Source organism: Pelodiscus sinensis, chromosome 14 (assembly GCF_052426305.1).
Source record: "Pelodiscus sinensis isolate ZL-2025 chromosome 14, ASM5242630v1, whole genome shotgun sequence".
Classification (NCBI taxonomy): Eukaryota; Metazoa; Chordata; order Testudines; family Trionychidae; genus Pelodiscus; species Pelodiscus sinensis.
Genome location: NC_143065.1, coordinates 25,648,755 through 25,667,614, shown reverse-complemented (window position 1 = coordinate 25,667,614; position 18,860 = coordinate 25,648,755). Strand labels below are relative to the sequence as shown.

At 41.8% G+C, this 18,860-nt stretch overlaps 1 protein-coding gene across 2 annotated transcripts in view; it reads right to left on the bottom strand.

Moving 5' to 3' along the window:
- The window catches only part of TRPM7 (transient receptor potential cation channel subfamily M member 7), a 123,954-nt gene that overhangs the window by 48,210 nt on the left and 56,884 nt on the right, over positions 1-18,860 (bottom strand). For both annotated transcript variants that reach the window (XM_075897154.2, XM_075897155.2), the window contains exons 18-23: positions 17,576-17,731; positions 16,228-16,371; positions 15,467-15,595; positions 13,648-13,932; positions 10,354-10,528; positions 9,435-9,561 (exon numbers count right to left, since the gene is read on the bottom strand). In XM_075897154.2, coding sequence (XP_075753269.1) covers positions 9,435-9,561; positions 10,354-10,528; positions 13,648-13,932; positions 15,467-15,595; positions 16,228-16,371; positions 17,576-17,731 — 1,016 coding nt within the window. The remainder of the gene's footprint in view (positions 1-9,434; positions 9,562-10,353; positions 10,529-13,647; positions 13,933-15,466; positions 15,596-16,227; positions 16,372-17,575; positions 17,732-18,860) is intronic.

The window sequence follows — 18,860 nt, the reverse complement described above, 5'->3', positions numbered from 1 at the left end:
TTCACCTTTAGCAGTAACCAACGTTCTTTGACCAGCGCCACAGACCAGAGTTTTCACAGCAGTACCTGGGGGTCCGCACATGCGCAGCATGCATGGCATGCGGTTATCGTACGCCATCACTGCGCATTCACAGTCCCTCTCCCCCTCAGTTCCTTCTCTATCTGGAAACCGGGCCTGAAAAAGGTCTCTGAAGTAGAGGGCAGGAAGGGGGACAGGGACGCTCATCTCGAAGAACATCAGTTACTGCTAAAGGTGAGTAACCTCCTCCTCTTCGAAAGATGTCCTTGTGAGTGCGCCACAGCAGGTGACTGACTGAAAAGCAGTATGTTCCTATGGAGGTAGGGACTTTGGATCTGGTAAGTATGCTGTAGATAATATAGCCTTGGCTACTTTGGTTGATGAAAGAGGTTCTTGAGAAAGTGCATACTATTTGGCAAATGTTTGGTCAAAAGCCCATGTGGCTGCAGCACATCCGTTCTTGATGAGAAACTTTGCAGAGGTAGGGCATGCATGTGGCTATGGTCCTGGTGGAATGGGTATGTATCGAAGTAGGTGGCATTGATTATTGTGTTGGTAATACATTCTGATGCAGTCAGAAATCTAGTGTGATAGTCTGAGAATAGATCTGCTATTCTTTATTATGTTCCGCTAGAGAAATAAACAGTCTGGGCGAGGATATGAAAGGCCTTGTTCTATGAATGTAAAAGGAAAGTGCCCTGTGACATCAAGGGTATGCATCTTTGCTTCAAAGGGATTGGAACTGGTTTGGGAAAGAATTCAGGTAAGTGAATGGTCTGGTTTATGTGGAAAGATTAACATCTCGTGGAAAGGAACTTGGGATGAATGCACAGTTATTTTATCTTTGAAAAAGGTGGTATATGGTGTGTATGTTGGGGGGGGGGTCTGCCATGAGGGCAGCCATCTCTCTCCCCTCTTCCTGGCTGATGGAATAGCCACTACAAAGGCAGTTTTCATTGACAAATAAAGGAATGAGAATGGGGCCATCAGTACAAATGGAGGTTTCATGAGGATGTTAATCACCAATTTCCATGGTTCATTTGGAGAGGTTATGTCAGGATATAATGCCTGCAGGCCCTTCAAGAAACATTTGGTCATTGGATGTGTAGAGATTGTAGTATTGTCAGTTTTTGCATGGAAGGTTGTGATAGCTGCCAAATATACCTTAATGGAGCTGGTGGACAGATGTGCAAGAGGTAGTCCAAGATTACAGGTAATGGGGCTGTCTCTGGAGAGATGTTATGAGGAATAGCACCAATGGACGAATCGTGACCATTTGTAGCTATATGTTTTCCGAGTCGACATAGCTCTACTGTGTAACAGTACATTTGGTACTTGCTCTGCACACTGGAGCTCTATCCCAGAGAGCCATCCAGGCACCAGACTTTTAGGTGAAGTCTGAGAAATTGGGGGTGGTGAATCTGCAGCCCTGACTGATACAACAGCTTGGAATGATGTGGTAGGATGATAGGGGGAAATATGGCCATTCTGTTGAGGAAAGGAAACCACGGCTGTCTGGGCTGGCATGCGGCTATAAGAATGATTCTTACTCTGTCCCTCCTTATTTTGTGTATTCTCCTGTTGAGAAGGGGAGTTGGAGGGAAGGCATATAGCAGATGATGGTTTCATTTGAGAATGAGAGCATCTCCAAGGGAGCCCTTGTCTATGCTGGCTCTGGAGCAGTACGCAGGACACTTTTTGTTAGTGTTTGTGGAGAAAAGGTCTAGCAAGGGGTGTCCCCATTGACCAAATATTGTTGCCAGTACCCTGTCATCTACCTACCATTCTTGAGACAGGGTTCTGCTTAATGTGTTGACTATGGTATTTAGGATGCCGAGGAGGTAATCCCATGCTTGAGGTACCAGTTCAACAGGGCAATAGCCTCTGTACAGAGGACATGAGAACAGGCATCTGTTTATATAAACACGCATGCAATGTTGTCTGTATATATTCTGACATGTCTGCCAGATATTGCTGGTAGGAAGTGTTGGCAAGTGAGCGTGACAGCTCTGAGCTCCGGAACATTTACGTGGAGTGTCCTTTCTGTTGGTGTCCAGAGACCCTGTGTTATAAACTTTGCCATGTATGCTCCCCATCCTGTAAGAGACATATCTGTAGTGATGACCACCGAGGGTTGCGGTGCTTGGAACGTGACTTTTTGTCCACCATGGTATTGCACTTTTTACCTGTAAGGGAATGGAAAGATTCTTGGTGAGGGGGTGATGGTTTGGTTTATAAACTGTTCTGAGCCAGCCCTGTAAGCATTGCATTAACAGATATGCATTCGATACTATGGGGTTGCATGATGCCATTTGGCTGGAGCAATTGAAGGCAGTCGTTGACTGTGACTTGAGGTATTAGGTGTAATTTGAGAACTAAGTCCCAGATTTTCTCGAATCTGTCATGTGGCAAAGAAGCTATGGCAGTTCTTGCATCAAGCTATGCTCCTATGAATTGTATTGATTGTACTGGCCTAGAGAATAGAAGCATTCCATACTCAGGAGAGTACTGCAACGAGAATCCATACACTGAAGTAGGGAAGATAATATCATCTTGTTTCCTTAGGTAGGTGGTGGCTATTGTACGCGTTTTGGAAAAGTCTCAATGCCGTGGAGAGTCCAAATGATAGGACATTGGTAGTGGTGTGTACATAGGACAAAGCGGAGAACATTTATGAGCAGGGTGGATCGTTACATGGAAGAAGGTATCCTGTAAGTCAGAGATGAAAACCAACTGCCCAGCTCCAGTGCTGGAATAATGGTGACTTTAGCCACCATCTAAAACTTTTGCCTTTTTATGTGTTTGTTGACGGCTCCAAGATCTAAAATTGGGTGACATCCTCCATTCTTTTTCTGTGAGAGAAATAATAGTAGAAACCGCCCCCCTCATGTCCATGTGGGATCACTTCTATAGCACCCAACCAGAGAGGATAAATCTCCTGCCTTAACATCAAATCATAAAAGTGGTCCCTGAAGAGGACTGGGGTGAGTTGAAGTGGGGGGACAGAGATAATGGGAATGGCGTATCCCAAAAGGATTGTAGCACCCATTTATCAGATGTTATGCCTTGCCATTTGGTATAAAAGGGCAGAAGGCTGTGATTCAATGTTTTATTATTGATTGGCAACTGTGGAGTGGGTGAAAGTGTTTTCGGTCCCACAACGGAGACTTCAAATTTGTTTATTTTGTTGAGGTGGCTGGTTCGTAGCGCTGTTCTGATTGCGTCTACGTTGTTGTCTGTCACGACCACATTGCTGTTGTGGTTGGTAGTCTTGTCTTTGATGCTGGTACATGTATGGGGGATACCCTGGTCTAGGGTACGACTGGTATGTATACTGCCTCCTCTTGGTTGCAGGTGTATGCATCCCAAGAGATCACAGGGAAATGCTGATAAAGTTGAACCACGTGGTTTGTCTCATCAAAGCTGCGGTTGCTGTCGATCTAGTGGCCTGTAACGCTGTCCAGAATCTTGCAGGACCTCCTGAGATGACAGCTTTGAATTGCTGTTTCTTAGCCTCTGGTATGTCTTCAATAAAGCTGTTGAATTTGGAATAGTTGTTGAAATAATACTTGCTAAGCAGCGCCGTGTAATTAGCTACCCAAAATTGTAGGGTATGAGATGTAAACCTTCCTGCTGAATAAATCCAGTCGTTTGCTATCTTCGTTTTCCGGGGTTGAACAGGGATGCTGTTGTTTATTCCTCTAATGGGCAGCTTCAACCACCAGAGAACGGGGGGGGAGGGGGGCGGGGGGAGGGAAGGGTGAAGAGGAATTCTGATCCCTTTGGGGGAACATAATACTTCCTATCAGTTCACTTACAAGTAGGCAGGATAGTGGCAGGGGTCTGCCACATAGTCTTGGCAGGGTCCATGATGGCAAGATTTGTGGGCAGAGCAATTTTTGCCAGTGGAGGCCTGGAGGCTACTGGTAAGTTCATGTTGTATTTCCAAGACTTCCGCCATGGCAATATTGAGGTTAGCTGCCACCCTTTTGAAGAGGTCCTGGAATGTTGATGGTCATGGCCTTAATACTTTATCAGGAGAAGATGATGAGTTTGTGTCTGGAGACGTATCTGGGGCCTGACTCTCAGGTTGGAGATCTGGCATTTTTTCCTGCATCCTCTATGGTGATGGAGACAGGTTAGAAGAAAGAGTGCAGGTTGATTATCCCTCATTTTGAGGAGCTGCTTTCTATAAGTTATATGCTCATGGACTCCAATATTGCCATTGTGAGGCATATGGTATGGGCGGTGGCATCCATGGGTGTGGACCCCAAGGTGGAATGCCAGTGTCTGAAGCTGGCCTGGAGACCTCGGGTGGGTGACAATTGGGTAAAAAGGTTACATCCCCGTCATCATCATTAGATAGCACTGTGGGTGAAGTGACATGTTTTGGTGCCACTGTGGCTGGTGACATGTTGGTGCCAAGGAACGGGGAGTTGAAAGTAGAGGAAACCACGAGATCCCTCTGGTAAAGGAACCTCGGTGTCAGAGAGGATAGCGTCATTATGGATGATAACACGGACAGTATTGATGCAGGTGGAGTACTCGTTGGTACCAATGTGTGCTGCGGTGCAGAGATGTTCACAGCACCATCAGACGTTGCAACAGTACCAATGTCTACTGTGGCTAATGGATGCAGTGCCTTGTGGGTCAATGTCTGCATCAATGCGTCCACACTCTGACTGTTCAGTACCACGCTGGGCCCTGCGCTACATGAGGCAAGTACAGTCAAGCCTGTAGCCTTGGTTTTGTACGCACCATGTTTGGAAGCACCGCGATCAGTGTTAATGATGCCGGGCACATCGTATGTGTTGAGGGGCAGTGCCATTTCAACCCTCGGTGCCAATTTCTCACTTGTATGCTGTATGGGTGGCTGAGCCCTATGAGGCAGAGCGGAGGCACGTTTCTTAGGGAATTTTTTCCCTTTGTCAGATCTTGGTTTTTCAGGATGCTCAGTGCCTGGGTCAGAGGATGAGTGCTGTGCTTTTTCCAGCATAATCACTTTAACACAGAGGTCCCTGTGTCTGCACATTCACACCTTTAGCCTGGCACAATCGTGGCAGTCCTACTGGACATGGGAGCCTCCTAAACATTGAACACATTTGGAATGCCTGTCAGAGGTGGGCATGGCGTCATTGCAGCAGCATTTAAAACCTGGTGACCCAGGCATTGTTCCCTGACTGGAAAACAAATGAGGGAAAACAACTTGAGGTAGGAAAGGTGGGGGGGTTTTTTTGGTCGTCCTTTTTTGATGGGGAACGAACTTGGAAACATAGGGTAAATGGAGAATAAATAACCAAAAATGAACTACTTATTTACGAGATATAACGACAAGTGAAGAGCACTGCTGAGCTCCGTCATAAGTCAGGGATGGTAAGAAGGAACTGAGGGGAGGAGGGCTGTGCATGCACAGTCATGCTTGCTGTGCAATGTGTGGCTCCACAGGCACTACTCTGAAAACTCCCGTCCGCAGTGCTGGGAAGCACCAACACCTGCTGTGGAGCACCCACAGGAAACAACTCTCAAAGAAGAGCTAATCTTATTTCTAGGTAGGTTAGATAGTGCATAATTGAATAGTCGTGTAGCCAATCAAATTATAGTGGTTACACGACTATTCAATAGTCCTCGGGGGTAGGGCCAGCAGCCAGTGCACTCCCAGCCCCGCTCCAGGGAGCTTGCTGCCATCCTACATTGCTGCCTCTCTAGCAAAGGCAGAAGTGCAGGTAGGCAGGTGAGAGCCGATCTGCAAGGGGAGCTGGTCTAAAAACTGGCTTCCTGCACAGACCAGCTCCCGCCTGCCACCTCTGATACTAAGGCAGCAACACGAGGTGGTGGCAGCCCCTGTCCATGGTGGGTCCGAGCCCAGGCCTGCTCTGCGGTAGCCTCCCCGGATTGACAGAGGCAGCAGCACTGGAGGGCGGGAGGGGATAGGCGGCACTGCTGAGCCAGTACTTAAGGGAGCTGGCTTTAAAAGCCAGTTCCTCCCCTCCACTGGCACCTGCCTCTCCTACCCTCCCCCCACTGCCTCTGCAGGAGGCAGCAAGAGGGGAGAAGATGTGTCCATGGAGCTTAAAAACCAGCTACCTGCATGTATCGGCTTCTGCCTGTCCCCCCTCACCCTCTGTGCTGCTGCCTCTCTATCAAAGGCAGCTGCACAGAGGTGGGCAGATTCGATGCTCATGGACACAGGCTACCGGCTTCCAACTCCCCCGCCATCCCTACCGCCCCGCCTCTGATACAGAGTCAGGAAGGGGACAGGGAAGCATGTGTAGTCAACAGGATTAATTGATAAGCCCAAGCTTATCAGTTAATCATGTAGTTGTCTACACATTGATATCCCTACTTATTTCTTAATATTTCAGTATGAATTTCCTTAACAGTTATAAATACAGCTCCATTTATATGATTAAAAATACCATCAGAGAAACCCCACTGAGATGCCATGATTAAAAGTACCACTGAGAAAACACCACATTTCAGTATAAAAATCTGCATTCTGTTCCTGAACTAATAGAATTCTTTTTAACAGAGGGCTCTGTTATGAGGTATGGTCACAGAAGACCCCCTGAAGATGCTTCCCGGTGTGCTGACAAAGCCCTGTTGCTCTCTGAGGCTTCTTTCAGCCCTGTCCTGCTGGGCTATATCTCCTGGTCTCCCCAGCCAAGGCACAGAGCTGAGAGCACTGAACCTCTTCAGGTCTGAGAATGCAGTTTTGGGCACAGCTTTCGGGAAAACTCATGCCCCAAATGGGATCAGAACCCTAAATAAATCATTCAGGTAAGCCCCCTTTAACAAGAAAGCCCTCCTTTCATGACAGCTCACCAGGTAACAATTATTTACACTGGGCTTGAAGAGAAGAGATTTTAATTAAGTACAAATAGTGGGATTTAAGTGGTTGCAAGTGAATGCAGGCAGAGCAAAGTAGATTACAAATTTTAAGTTACAAGAAAAATGCATAGCTACTTATAAACACTAAAAGCTCAATGCAAACTTACCCTAAAACTGTTCTTATTTCAGGTAACCCCTCAAAGCAAGGAGTGGCAGGCTGGCCAAAGACAAAGACTGAATTTTCTTTTGTCTTAAATAGCCTCTCTTTTAGGTGGGAATTCTTTCTTTTTACATTCCACCCTCTATGGACAATTACCCAGTCAGACCCTACCAGCTGTGGTCATGTCTTCCTCAGACCAACCACTGCTTAGACTTAAAGGACCAAAGAGGCTTTTTACAGGCGATCATCCAGACATTGAGGGAAACACCTTTGATGGCTTTCATTTGCACAGTTAAAAACATAAACCATTCAATACTCCATATTTCTAACTTTACATACAAGAATGATATATACACCAAAATAAGATATACAGTGCTAGCAGATTGTGACATAAAAACAGATAGGTTACATGAGGTATTTTGTCCAAAGCATCTCTGAATTATGCATTATTTGTATCCGTAAGACAATTTCATAAAGCGGGGCGGGGGCGCGGGGCAGAAGAGAACCATGACAGGCTCTATAAAGATAGATGGACAAATCTAAAGTCAAATAAGTTTGACAATCTGACAATTTTTTTAATGCTTCAGGGGGTAGCCGAGTTAGTCTGTACAGGTAAACTGAAAAAACCACAAATAGTCTGGTAGCACTTTATAGACTAACCAAACATGTAGATGGTATAATGAGCTTTTGTGGGCACAACACACTTCTTCAGATGACCAGAGCGCCGGATGTCTAGGACCAAAATAAATAGGGGAGACTGGAGGGCCGGGGGGGCAGTGTGAAACTGGGAGGGAGGGGAACAAGAAAAAGCAGTGGGTAAAAAATATACCAAGGAAAAGTTGAGGCTCATTCAATTGCACATCCAGTAATTTAATCTATGCCATCAATTGCCAGCAATGCCCCACTGCAATATATACTGGACAGACTGGACAGTCCCTACGTGAAGAATTAATGGACACAAATCAGATATCCGTAAAGGGAACATACAAAAGCCTGTGAGGGCACACTTTAATCTCCCTGGGCATGCATTAACAGATCTTCACATGGCTGTTTTGTTACAAACCTATTACAGGAGCCAAATACACAGGGCAGGACTGGAGCTTCAGCTCATTCCCAAATTCAATTCTCACACTTCTGGATTAAAAAGAGATACTGGATGATTAGGTCATTACCTATCAAGCAATGAGGGTGACAATGGTTCTTTGTCTTTGAAGAATCTCATACCATCAGATGTTTCATCAGTCTTTAAGTGTTTCCTGACTCTTTGTTGTTTGCTAATTAATGGTTCTTATCTGCTCCCTTTGACTACCTAGTCTTTAGGTGCTAATATACTTGGCTTTCCCTTGATATATTTTTTACCCACTGCCTTTTTTGTTCTCCACACTAATGGAAGTGAGTCAGAGTTTTTTTTATTCACTCTGCCTTCAGTTATATCAATTCAGTGAAAAAATTATGATTTCCCTGTAACATGCTATTCAAGTTATTAGTAATATAGATTTGCTTCATGTCTCTAGTCTAGATAGAGATAGCACAAACTACACTCCCCTCTGCTTGCAAGGCCAGCTATGCTAACAATTTTAGCCTGTAGACAGGACAGAATGTTGTACATTCTGACATTCTTTCAGGGAAGAGGAGCTTTAAAACTTCAGCCAGGACTCCACAAGAGTTCTGCCAGTAGAGGATCCCAGTTACTGAGGACTATGGGCAGAATAATGCATCTATCTCCAGACCTATGTGCTTTCTGGGTAAAGCTTACTGGTTTCAGGCTCAACAGCGGTACTGGGAAGATCCTGCACTGTTGTACACTGTCTGGTCTGTAGTTAAAGAGGGGAAGAGAAGAAAGGGAATCATTCCACCTATTCCACTTGTTCTCATCCATTAAAAGGAAATTCACTTAGGTCAAATTTCATTTTCTCAAATTAAAATGGTTTAGCTTAATTTTTAACTTTTGGGGACTTATATACTACACCACAACAATTACTCCAAACTGGAAGCAGGCTTACCAATCATGGAGTAAGCAAGTCTTCAGTTTTAATGTGCTGTGTACTGTTACAAATATTTTTCAAATACTTTTTAATGGATTAGGAAGACTAAAATTATGTTTTGTTCATCTTCTCTATTGCTATTCCCAGAAAAGCTCTTTATTTTTTTTAAAAAGACATTGAGTTTTGGAACATAGCTTCCTTAAGACTGCATAGCATCATGAGCAGGGTGTATCATAATCCCTCTTCCCTAGGAGTTGGGCGGACTGTCCCTACAGTACTGAAGAGTAACAGGTCAAGACTGGTCATATGTTCTTAAGATGCTAATGAACAGCAATGCCTTTCACTACCATCAGACCACCAAACTATTTCAATTAGCATATTCAAGTTAGATATGTACTACTTATCGCAGATTAACAATTAGCTGAAAGTAACAATGTACTTACTTGAAAAATGCAATAAGGAGATTAACCATAATAATGTACTGTACAAAGAGGTAGACAGCTTGAAGAAATGGGGTCAGCCATGTTCCAGGTCCACATAGATCGCGAAGCTCTGTATTATTTGCACATACTTTGGTGATAAAACACAGAGACCATATTTTCTTTTAGAGACAGGATTTTTAATACTTACACCAGATACAATTCTTTCAGTATCTATTCAGTAAAGATTGTACAATAACTAATTATGTGCATCTATACTGTAATTTGTTCTTTTAAAACAAATATGGGGAACAGTTGATAAAAGTTACAAAAGAGGAAGGCATCCTGTAGTTACTGAATGGCCTTTATCAGTTAAGTAAAATGCTTTTCCAGCTCACAGCAACAAAATCTTGGCTGTGTGGGATAAACACCTGGAACAGCTCTAAGCTTAACCTAAAGGGAAGGTACTTCTTCTGACCCATTAACAAAACTTCTCATTCTAGGTCATGTTTAAGCTTTTATTCAGCCTATGTATGACAAAGGGCTCCCTACATTTGGACATATGTAAATTAAATAGGTATACCTTAAGAATAAAAGGTAAACAATTAAGAATGTAAAATCCAATTTAATTAGTTAACCAATTAAATGTTAAGTTTAACTGGTTAACTGATTAAACGGGGGAGAATAGAGAGGCCACTCGAACATGGCTGGGCTGCAGCGGCCTTCCACCCAACACAGAGGTGCTAGAGAGGCTCCCACCTGTCTGGAGTGCTGCCTGCCCATAGCAGGTGAGGGGCTGCTCCAGCCCCCACCGGTTAACAATTAACATCCCTAAATCCAGTACAACTTCAACACACCTCACTATCAGCATTTGGAGGGGGGGGAGCAAAAAAAATAATCCTTGAGCATTTTCATAAATTGTTCAAAAACTGCATCATCTTACCATCAATTTCATATGCATAAACTTCACCAAAAATCATCCAGTATGGATGAAACACAATATCTCTAGCAAGAGTCCAAGATGGTTCTTCATTAGGATAGAGTATTGCCTTCCTGGGAACCCCAAAACTAAGCAGTACAAGTGCCATAATCACCACAATGTAGAACATGTTGGCCACCTGTTAAAAAAAGTTCAAATTAAGAAAACTCAAAAAGGCCACAGAATATAAGCTTTAGTAATGTTTCAAAACACTAGTGTAATTACTTTATCTCTAAAATGTATCCTATTTAATTGTGTTTTTAAATACAAGAGTGTACAAGTGAGTGCATGAGCACAAATAACATCTACTCAGAGCTCGTTGATAAATTGAGGATAAGGATTTATCATGCTTATTCCTTAAACTAGAAATCATAAAACAAAATTAGTTTTGCAGAACTTTGACATGCTATTTTAATTCTTTTTATGTTTAAAGTATTAACCAGCACTGAAGTATACTCAGCTTCTTTCCAACTAAAGCAAGCTTTTATAGCAGCAATTTCTAGTACAAACTTAAAGAATGTTGTGTATCTTGACATTTTAAGCAGTTTTTGAGCGATTTATAATTAGGTAAGAGCATTCAGCCAGCTAAAATTCAGCACAAGATCCTAAACCTTCATCTTCAGTTTTTCCTCCCACAGTTTTCCCAAGCTCATGAGTGACACAGAAATACAACCAGGTCTCATGCAATATATTGCAGAGCAACAAGTAGTTTATTTTTTCTTGGAGGGCGTGTTGGAAGTGGGGGAACTACGAAATACAAACTTTGGGAAAGCCATTTTTAAGGAAGAATGCAAATGTTTTTTTTAACCTCAAACTCATTTGGTTAAGCCGTATACCAGTGTATAGAACTTACTCCTCTGGTTCTTATTCTCTGTCATCCGTCAGTTCATATATTTTACAGAAAGATTATTTTATTTCCATTATTCACTATGAAAATGTGATGTAGATGATTTTCATAACTCCTAATAATTTGTGTAAGTTCCCAATGGTATAGAAGAGGGAATGTACTGAAAAATTCAGCTTATGCTGTCTGACCAGGAGAAAGGAAACCTACTTTGAGATGTGATTATTTGAAGAATCTTCTTATACACAGTTAATTAATTATATTTGAGATTATGAACTCTTTGTATATTTATTTTTATCAAGTTGCAAACTGTTTGGAGTGTAAGGCTCTATCTTTACCTTCCTGCGACCCATTTTATTCCAGTCTTGGAAAATATTCCAAGGAGTGGTGGCAAAAGGCTAACAATGTAAGAATGTTAAACTTGGATGATTATCCACTTAAATGGAGCACCTCGGAGACAAAGAGAAGGCTACTATCCAAATCTGAACTTGACAGGCTGATAAGTAATAGTGACACAGGTTTCTAAACAGCTGATGAATCACCTGACAAGGGCTTTGGAGGCTATAAAAGAAAGGATCTTGCATCAGTCATTTGAGAGAGAGAGAGAACAAACAACAAAGAATGAACAGGAAGGTACTCGCTTTGTGAGTTTCCGTTTCTGACCTAATTTTTCAGAGAAGCTATGAGAAGCAGCAGAAATCCAGGACTTGTTAGAGGACTCTTACTTAAAAGCACTCAAGAACAACGAGAAAATTATGCAGGGAAATGTATACAGGTATTTTATGGTTTTATCTAGATCTGTATATTTCTTCTGCTAGCTAAAGAAAAGAGAGATTGTTTTTTGGAAAACCTCATGAAGCCTATCTACCTGTTTGTTTCCTCTATCACATGCTCCTTGAAGAGCTGATATATAAACCAGAGTGCACATTAGGATGGGGCTCTAGGAAAAGGTGTATTTAAGATACCGAAGAGTCTTAAGCAATCAGCACTAGTTCTGAGAGCATAGGACAGCTGGACTGCAGGATCCCATTTCTGTGAAGGTGTAACAGAGAGTGTTTGTATCCAGGAAGTGTGACAAAGCAGTCTAGGAAAGAGACTATACCAAAGACTACCAAGAGCAAAGAAGAATAAGGAGCATAGTGATCCAGTGTGGTGGGCCTCAAATATAGCATTGGCTGTGTGTGACAAGACATATAATTACATCTGAAGTGCTGTAACATCATTCCGACAGATGAGACCTCCCTGGCCCAGCACCCTCAGGACCTGAGTGGTCCTGAACCACAGAGTTTGCCAGACCAGGGGAGGTTGACGCTCCTCATCCTGCTGCAGGGTCTGCTCCTGGCTAGGGCTGCACTCCTAACCACTGGCCCCACTGCACTCCAGCCGTGGCCAGGAGCTGCACTTCTGAACCTGGACAGCCAGGGCTCTCTGATCTGGCAACATCCATGGTATGGTAGGACCACGCAAGTTGCTGGACCCGAATCCTGGATGTTAGAGGTTCCACCTGTACCACCATTTGTCCCTTTCCAACTATTTTCTGGATTATACTCCCCCGTGCTATAGAAATGTGGCCAGGGACATAATCAGGTTAAAATTGCAACATTACCTAAAACAGCTGAGCATTCAAAGGTGGAGAATTTTGGAACACCTTACAATACCTCCCAAGAAAATTGCTACTTTAGGGAAGAAAGGTTTTAGACACTTTTTCACACAACAGAACTCATGAAAGAGTATTAGCTCTTGTAACAGGAAACTGGAAATATGAAAGCATACAGAACATATTAAGAGACACTGCCCATTGATAGTTTGTGAATATAATTTAAATCTTTTGATTCCATGAAGTGTCTATTATTCCTTAAATACAAAAAAAAAAAAAAAAAAAAAAAAAAAAAAAAAAAATCAGTAAAAGAGTTAACAATAAAGCAGAAATTTCTACACTGCGATACAACCACCTTGCCCTTCCCATATTGATAAGTGCATGGGAGTTCCTGCATGGAAAAAGAAATACTGCATTCAACGGTGTAGAGAATATAGACTTCACAGAACCCTTCTCCCCCCCCAAAATAAGAGTAATATTATCTCAACCCTACAAAAGAATGTAGATGGAAAGCTATGCTGCCTTTTTTTAAATTCAAAGCTCTGACACATACAATAGTGATTTTGGAGCTGAGCAGAGCGGGAATTTTTCAGCTCAGAGATATTTGTGAAAGAACAATTATGGCAGCCTATTCAACAAAATGGATTTTCTGTGCATCAGAAGGGCAGATATCACAGGCTTTAACCAAATGTTTGGGAAGCCCCTCTCACCAGCCACTGTTCTGAGGATCCACAAACAGAAATTATATCCTAACTAACACATTTGCACATTTTGATTTATGGAAAATTACCTCTATATAACATAGTCCAACACTTACCATTTTGCCAATCATCATGACGTAAGGGCCAGCCTGTTGATTTACAGCTAGGAAATCCAGTAATCTTACATACCAAAATATAATATTTAGACAGTACGTTATTCTTCCAACAACAAAAATGTTAGTTTCTCTCTTAGTTGTATCAGTCAAGTTCTCTTTTGCTCCAAATCTTAGTGCAAACCCAATGAAGAAAGTAACAATGGCAATTGTATCACTGACATTGAAATAGTCACTGAACCATACTTTAATCTTCTGGTTAATTTTCCCAGCTTCTGACATAAAGATCTACATTAAGAAGAGAAAAAAAGTCAGGTATTAGCATATTTCTCATTTCAAGACCATTGAACCACCTGATCATTTTATCAGTGAACAAAATTAATCAGTACAGGCAGTCCCCTGGTTACGTACAAGATAGGGACTGTAGGTTTGTTCTTAAGTTGAATCTGTATGTAAGTCGGAACTGGCGTCCAGATTCAGCGGCTGCTGAAACTGACCGCCAGTTCTGACTTACATACAGAATCAACTTAAGAACCCCAGGCGTCCCCAAGTCAGCTGCTGCTGTAACTGATCAGCAGCTGATTCCAGGAAGCCCGGGGCAGAGCAACTCTGCCTCGGGCTTCCTGTAGCCAGCGCTAGTCAGTTTCAGCAGAAGCTGACTTGGGGACGCCTGGGGCAGAGCAGCTAGGGTGCTGCTGGGTTGCTCCAGTAGCGCCGCTCCTCGGTGCTACTGGACCAACCCAGCAGCACCCCAGCTGCTCTGCCCCAGGCGTCCTGATTCAGCCGCTGCTGAAACTGACCAGCAGCGGCTGAATCAGGACCTGGGGCAGAGCAGCTGGGGTGCTGCCGGGTTGGTCCAGTAGTGCCCAGAGCGGCGCTGCAGGACCAATCGGCAGCGCCCCAGCTGCTCTGCCCCAGGGTCCAAAACAAAAGCCTGGTCTGCTGGGGGGGGGCACACTAGCTGCACGCCCCCCCCCCCCCCCAGCAGACCAGGGACACGGGGAGCAGAGCCGCAGCGGGGTGCCGCGCCTCTGAGGGCTTTACTCTGGCAAAGCCTCAGAAGCACGGGAACCCGCCCGGTGCCCCTGGTCTGCTGGAGACAGTCTCCAGCAGACCAGGGGCACCGGAGCAGCTTACGAACGGGGCTCTCTCGCCCCGGAGCTCGCAGGTAGCAATCTGCCACCTCGACATCCGGGGCGAGAAAGCCCCGTTCGTAAGTGCGGATCCGACATAAGTCGGATCCGCATAAGTTGGGGACTGCCTGTATGTCTGAGCATGCTTCCAGGTTAAATTAAAAATCTAGACCTTAAATCATTTTATGTTAGTTTTTCAGATACACATATGTGATTACCACAATTATATGTACAACCACACCCACAATTCCACAATAAATGTAGCAATTTGATACACAAGACCAGTTAGCTGTGTACTTTTATTGAGAGTCTATGCACAATACCAAGCACATTTTTTTTTTTTTTTTTAAAGTCTCAGCTCTGCTGTTACCACTTGCAGAACAAAATTATTTCTGGACCAATGCTGAAAGATCATTTCTTTTTCATATTTTTTAAATGGTACTTCAACATGTTTACTTAAAATATACCTTACCCAAATCCATTGGCCTTTTTGAGTGACAAGGGATTTGATTATTGTAGTAAATTATGTGTTACATTAAGGAAATGGTCATAACTTTTATATGATAAAATAATATATGCACTATAATACTTTTGATATACATCATTATCTGATAAAGATAATTTAAAGCATACTGCTATACTTGACATCAGTGAAGTAATCTAGAACATAATTAAGATTACAAACATACCTCACGAATCTTCTCAATAGCAGATGTAAAAATATAAGCTATAACAATCCATTCTTGAACTGACGGTACTCCTTTCATTTTTACAAGGACTACATATGTGTAAAGCATCAGAAATCCCAAGTATGCCAACTAAAAAAAAAAAAAAGCAAGCAAAAAATGTTAATTTTATATTTTCAGGTGGGTGTGGATTATTTTTTATAACTTATAAAGTGTTCATTAAAAGAGTAAGTGGGATAACTGTACTTGTTTACAGAGACAAGGACAGTAAATGCAAAGATATGGAAAAAGTACTGTATATTAGCTTGATATATCCCTCAAGATCAAAAGAAAAAAGTAGTATCAACATTTTAGAACATTAAACTAAAGCTTCTGTAAATTATCTAAATGAATTGTACACAATTTTGTCTTAATATGTTAGTCTAATATGCAGTTTAACACAAATTACATAATTGTTTGAGGCAACATAGTACACCACAATTAAAGATATTGCTAAGTATTCATCCTGACTTACCTTACAGGAGGACGACAGATCAGGACAAATAGATTAAAGAGCATGTATATTGTGAATGCCATATTTTGCAAACAGTGCATATATTAGCCAGCTTCTAAAACCCCATTTTCATTTCTTAGGAAGATATTTTTAGACTGAGCAGTCGAACTGGTGCTATTTAGAACAACTGTATGTTTACCTAAGAATCAGGCATAAATATGAAAAAGAGGTGGAGCACAAGTCATTTTACAGTTTTTCTTCAAAGACTCACCGTATTGAACCAGAATTTCACAATTGGTGCATGATAAAATGCATAAAACTTTCGTGTAATTGGAAGTCGCTTAGGTTTTGTTGGCATCTCCATGTCATGTTTCCCGTCAGTACTGTCCAAGATCCTTACTTCTTTAAATACTTCCTAACACAAAAAATATACTATGAACTTACCATAGAATCACAGAATGTTAGAACTGGAATGGATCTTGAGGTCAACAAGTCCAGTCCCCTGCCCTCACAGTGGGACCAAGCACCGCCTGGATCATCCCTAGAGATGTTTCTCTAGCCTGCTCTTAAATATCTCCAATAATAGAGATTTAACAACTTCCCTAGGCAATTTATTCCGACAGTTAGGAATTTTTTCCTAATGTCCAACCTAAACCTCCCGTGCTGCAATTTAAGTCCATTGCTTCTCGTCCTATCATCAGAGGTTAAGGAGCATAATTGTTCTCCCTCATCTTTGTAACACTCTTTTAGGTACTTAAAAGCTGCCATCATATCCCCTTCTCTTTTCTAAACTGAACAAACCCATTTCTTTGGGCACGTCTAGACTACATTTGAATTTCAAAAGAGGATACGCAAATTCCGCAAGAATCTGCATTTCTTCTTCTGATCGCATTTTCGAAAGAGGTTCTTTCAAAAGTGAAAGTAGTCTGGATGCTTCCCTCCCCCCGCCCAGAAAAAAAACCCTTTTGAAAAAAAAAAAAATCCCACTTTTTTTTTTTTTTTTTTAAAGAAAGGTTCTCCCGCTCACCCCCCGAGAAAACCACATCCAGACTACTTTCACTTTAACATCATCTTTCGAAATTCTAAGAGTCTAGACGTGCCCTTTCAGTCTTCCCTCATAGGTCATGTTTTCTAGATCTTTAATCAGTTTTGTTGCTCTTCTCTGGATCCTCTCCAATTTCTGCACATCTTTCTTGAAATGTGGTGCCCAGAACTGGACACAATACTTCAATTAAGGCCTAATCAGTGCAGAGTAGAGTAGAAAAATTACTTCTCAAGTCTCTCACACAACAGTCCTGTTAACACATCCCAAAATCACATCTGCTTTTTTTGCAACAGTGTCACATGATTCATATTTGGTTTATGGTCCACTATAATCCCTAGATCCCTTTCTACAATGTTACTGCCTAGACAGTCATTTCCCATTTTGTATGCATGAAACTGATTGTTCCTTCTTAAGTGGAGTACTTTGCATTTGTCCTTATTGATCCTATTTACTTCAGACCATTTCTCCAGTTTGTCAAGATAATTTTGAACTATACTTCAATCCACTTGCAACCCCTCCCAGAATAGAAATACTTCTTTCTTTGTTGGGTTTTTGTTTATTTGTTTTATGTTACCATAGGTATCTCTTCTGCTGTGTTCTGGAAATTGTTTTCACTGTCTTCCATTGTCATCTGGTGTGCATCTTGAGACTGTGGAATATGAGACATTTCTGCCTTGGTTTTATATTCCAGCATTAATATGGCAGGGGGGAGTAAGATGCTCAGTATCACCTATAAGAATTGAAGATGAATAATTTTAAAAGTACAATTTAACTTAACATAAGCATAATAAAATGTCAAAGGTATTGGCATACAGACTATCACCTATACAAATATAATTTTATAATCCAAATTGTCCTCGTCAGGTAGTTAATGGAAAAAAATGTGTGTAAGAGGAAAAGATTTTTTGTTATTTATACATGTAATTTGTAGACCAACTGTGAGCGTATAAAAACATTCCATAAAATTCTTGATAAAAAAATATCAATGCGTTCCAAAAACTAAATATTACTGGACAGAATGTATTCCAAGATTAAATAATAGAGCTATAGCTCAATCAAATATATAGGTCTTTTCTTCTTACTCTAATTTTGGCAAGAACATGGCTGTAGTCTAGAGACACGGCATGTTTAATTATAAATGCATCAGTTTTCTAGTCATGGTAGAAAAATCACAAAGTCTGAAACATGTATAAAAATACTAGATACAGTAGCTGTTTATTAAAAGCTTCAGAGGGGTGGCCGAGTTAGTCTGTAACTGGAAAAACTTAAAGATCAACCAATAGTCTTGCAGCATCTTAAAGACTAACAAAACGTATAGGTGGTGTCATGAGATTTCGTGGGCACAAAGTGTGTTGTGCCCACGAATTCTCATGACACCACCTATATGTTTCGTTAGTCTTAAAGGTGCTGCAAGACTATTTATTGTTCTTTAAGTTTTTCCTGTTTATTAAAGTTAGTCCATTACAATGCAAGAGAGAAACAGATAAGTTGGCAGGTAAGTTTTAGTAGATCACAAAGCAGATGATATTTATAGACATTTGGTATGAAAGTTGCACTTTATGGGTGATTTCCCCTCTGTTATGTTCCAAATAATGGAGTAAATTTTCAATGTGATGTCCATAATTGACATGCTCTCTTGTAATCGTTAGTTACGGCTACATGACTTATTTTAGTGTACTGATACTGTGGATGTGTGTGCCAGTGCTCCATCATATGGCCTCCACTTGTTCAGCTCGGGCCTCCAAAATTAAAACGAAAGCTTATTTCTACATCAAGTTTTACTTACTGCCTGCAGAAGGCAGAAGCATATGAAATTGTATTCTTACAGTGGATTTTCTGTCTGTTCACCACTATATTTT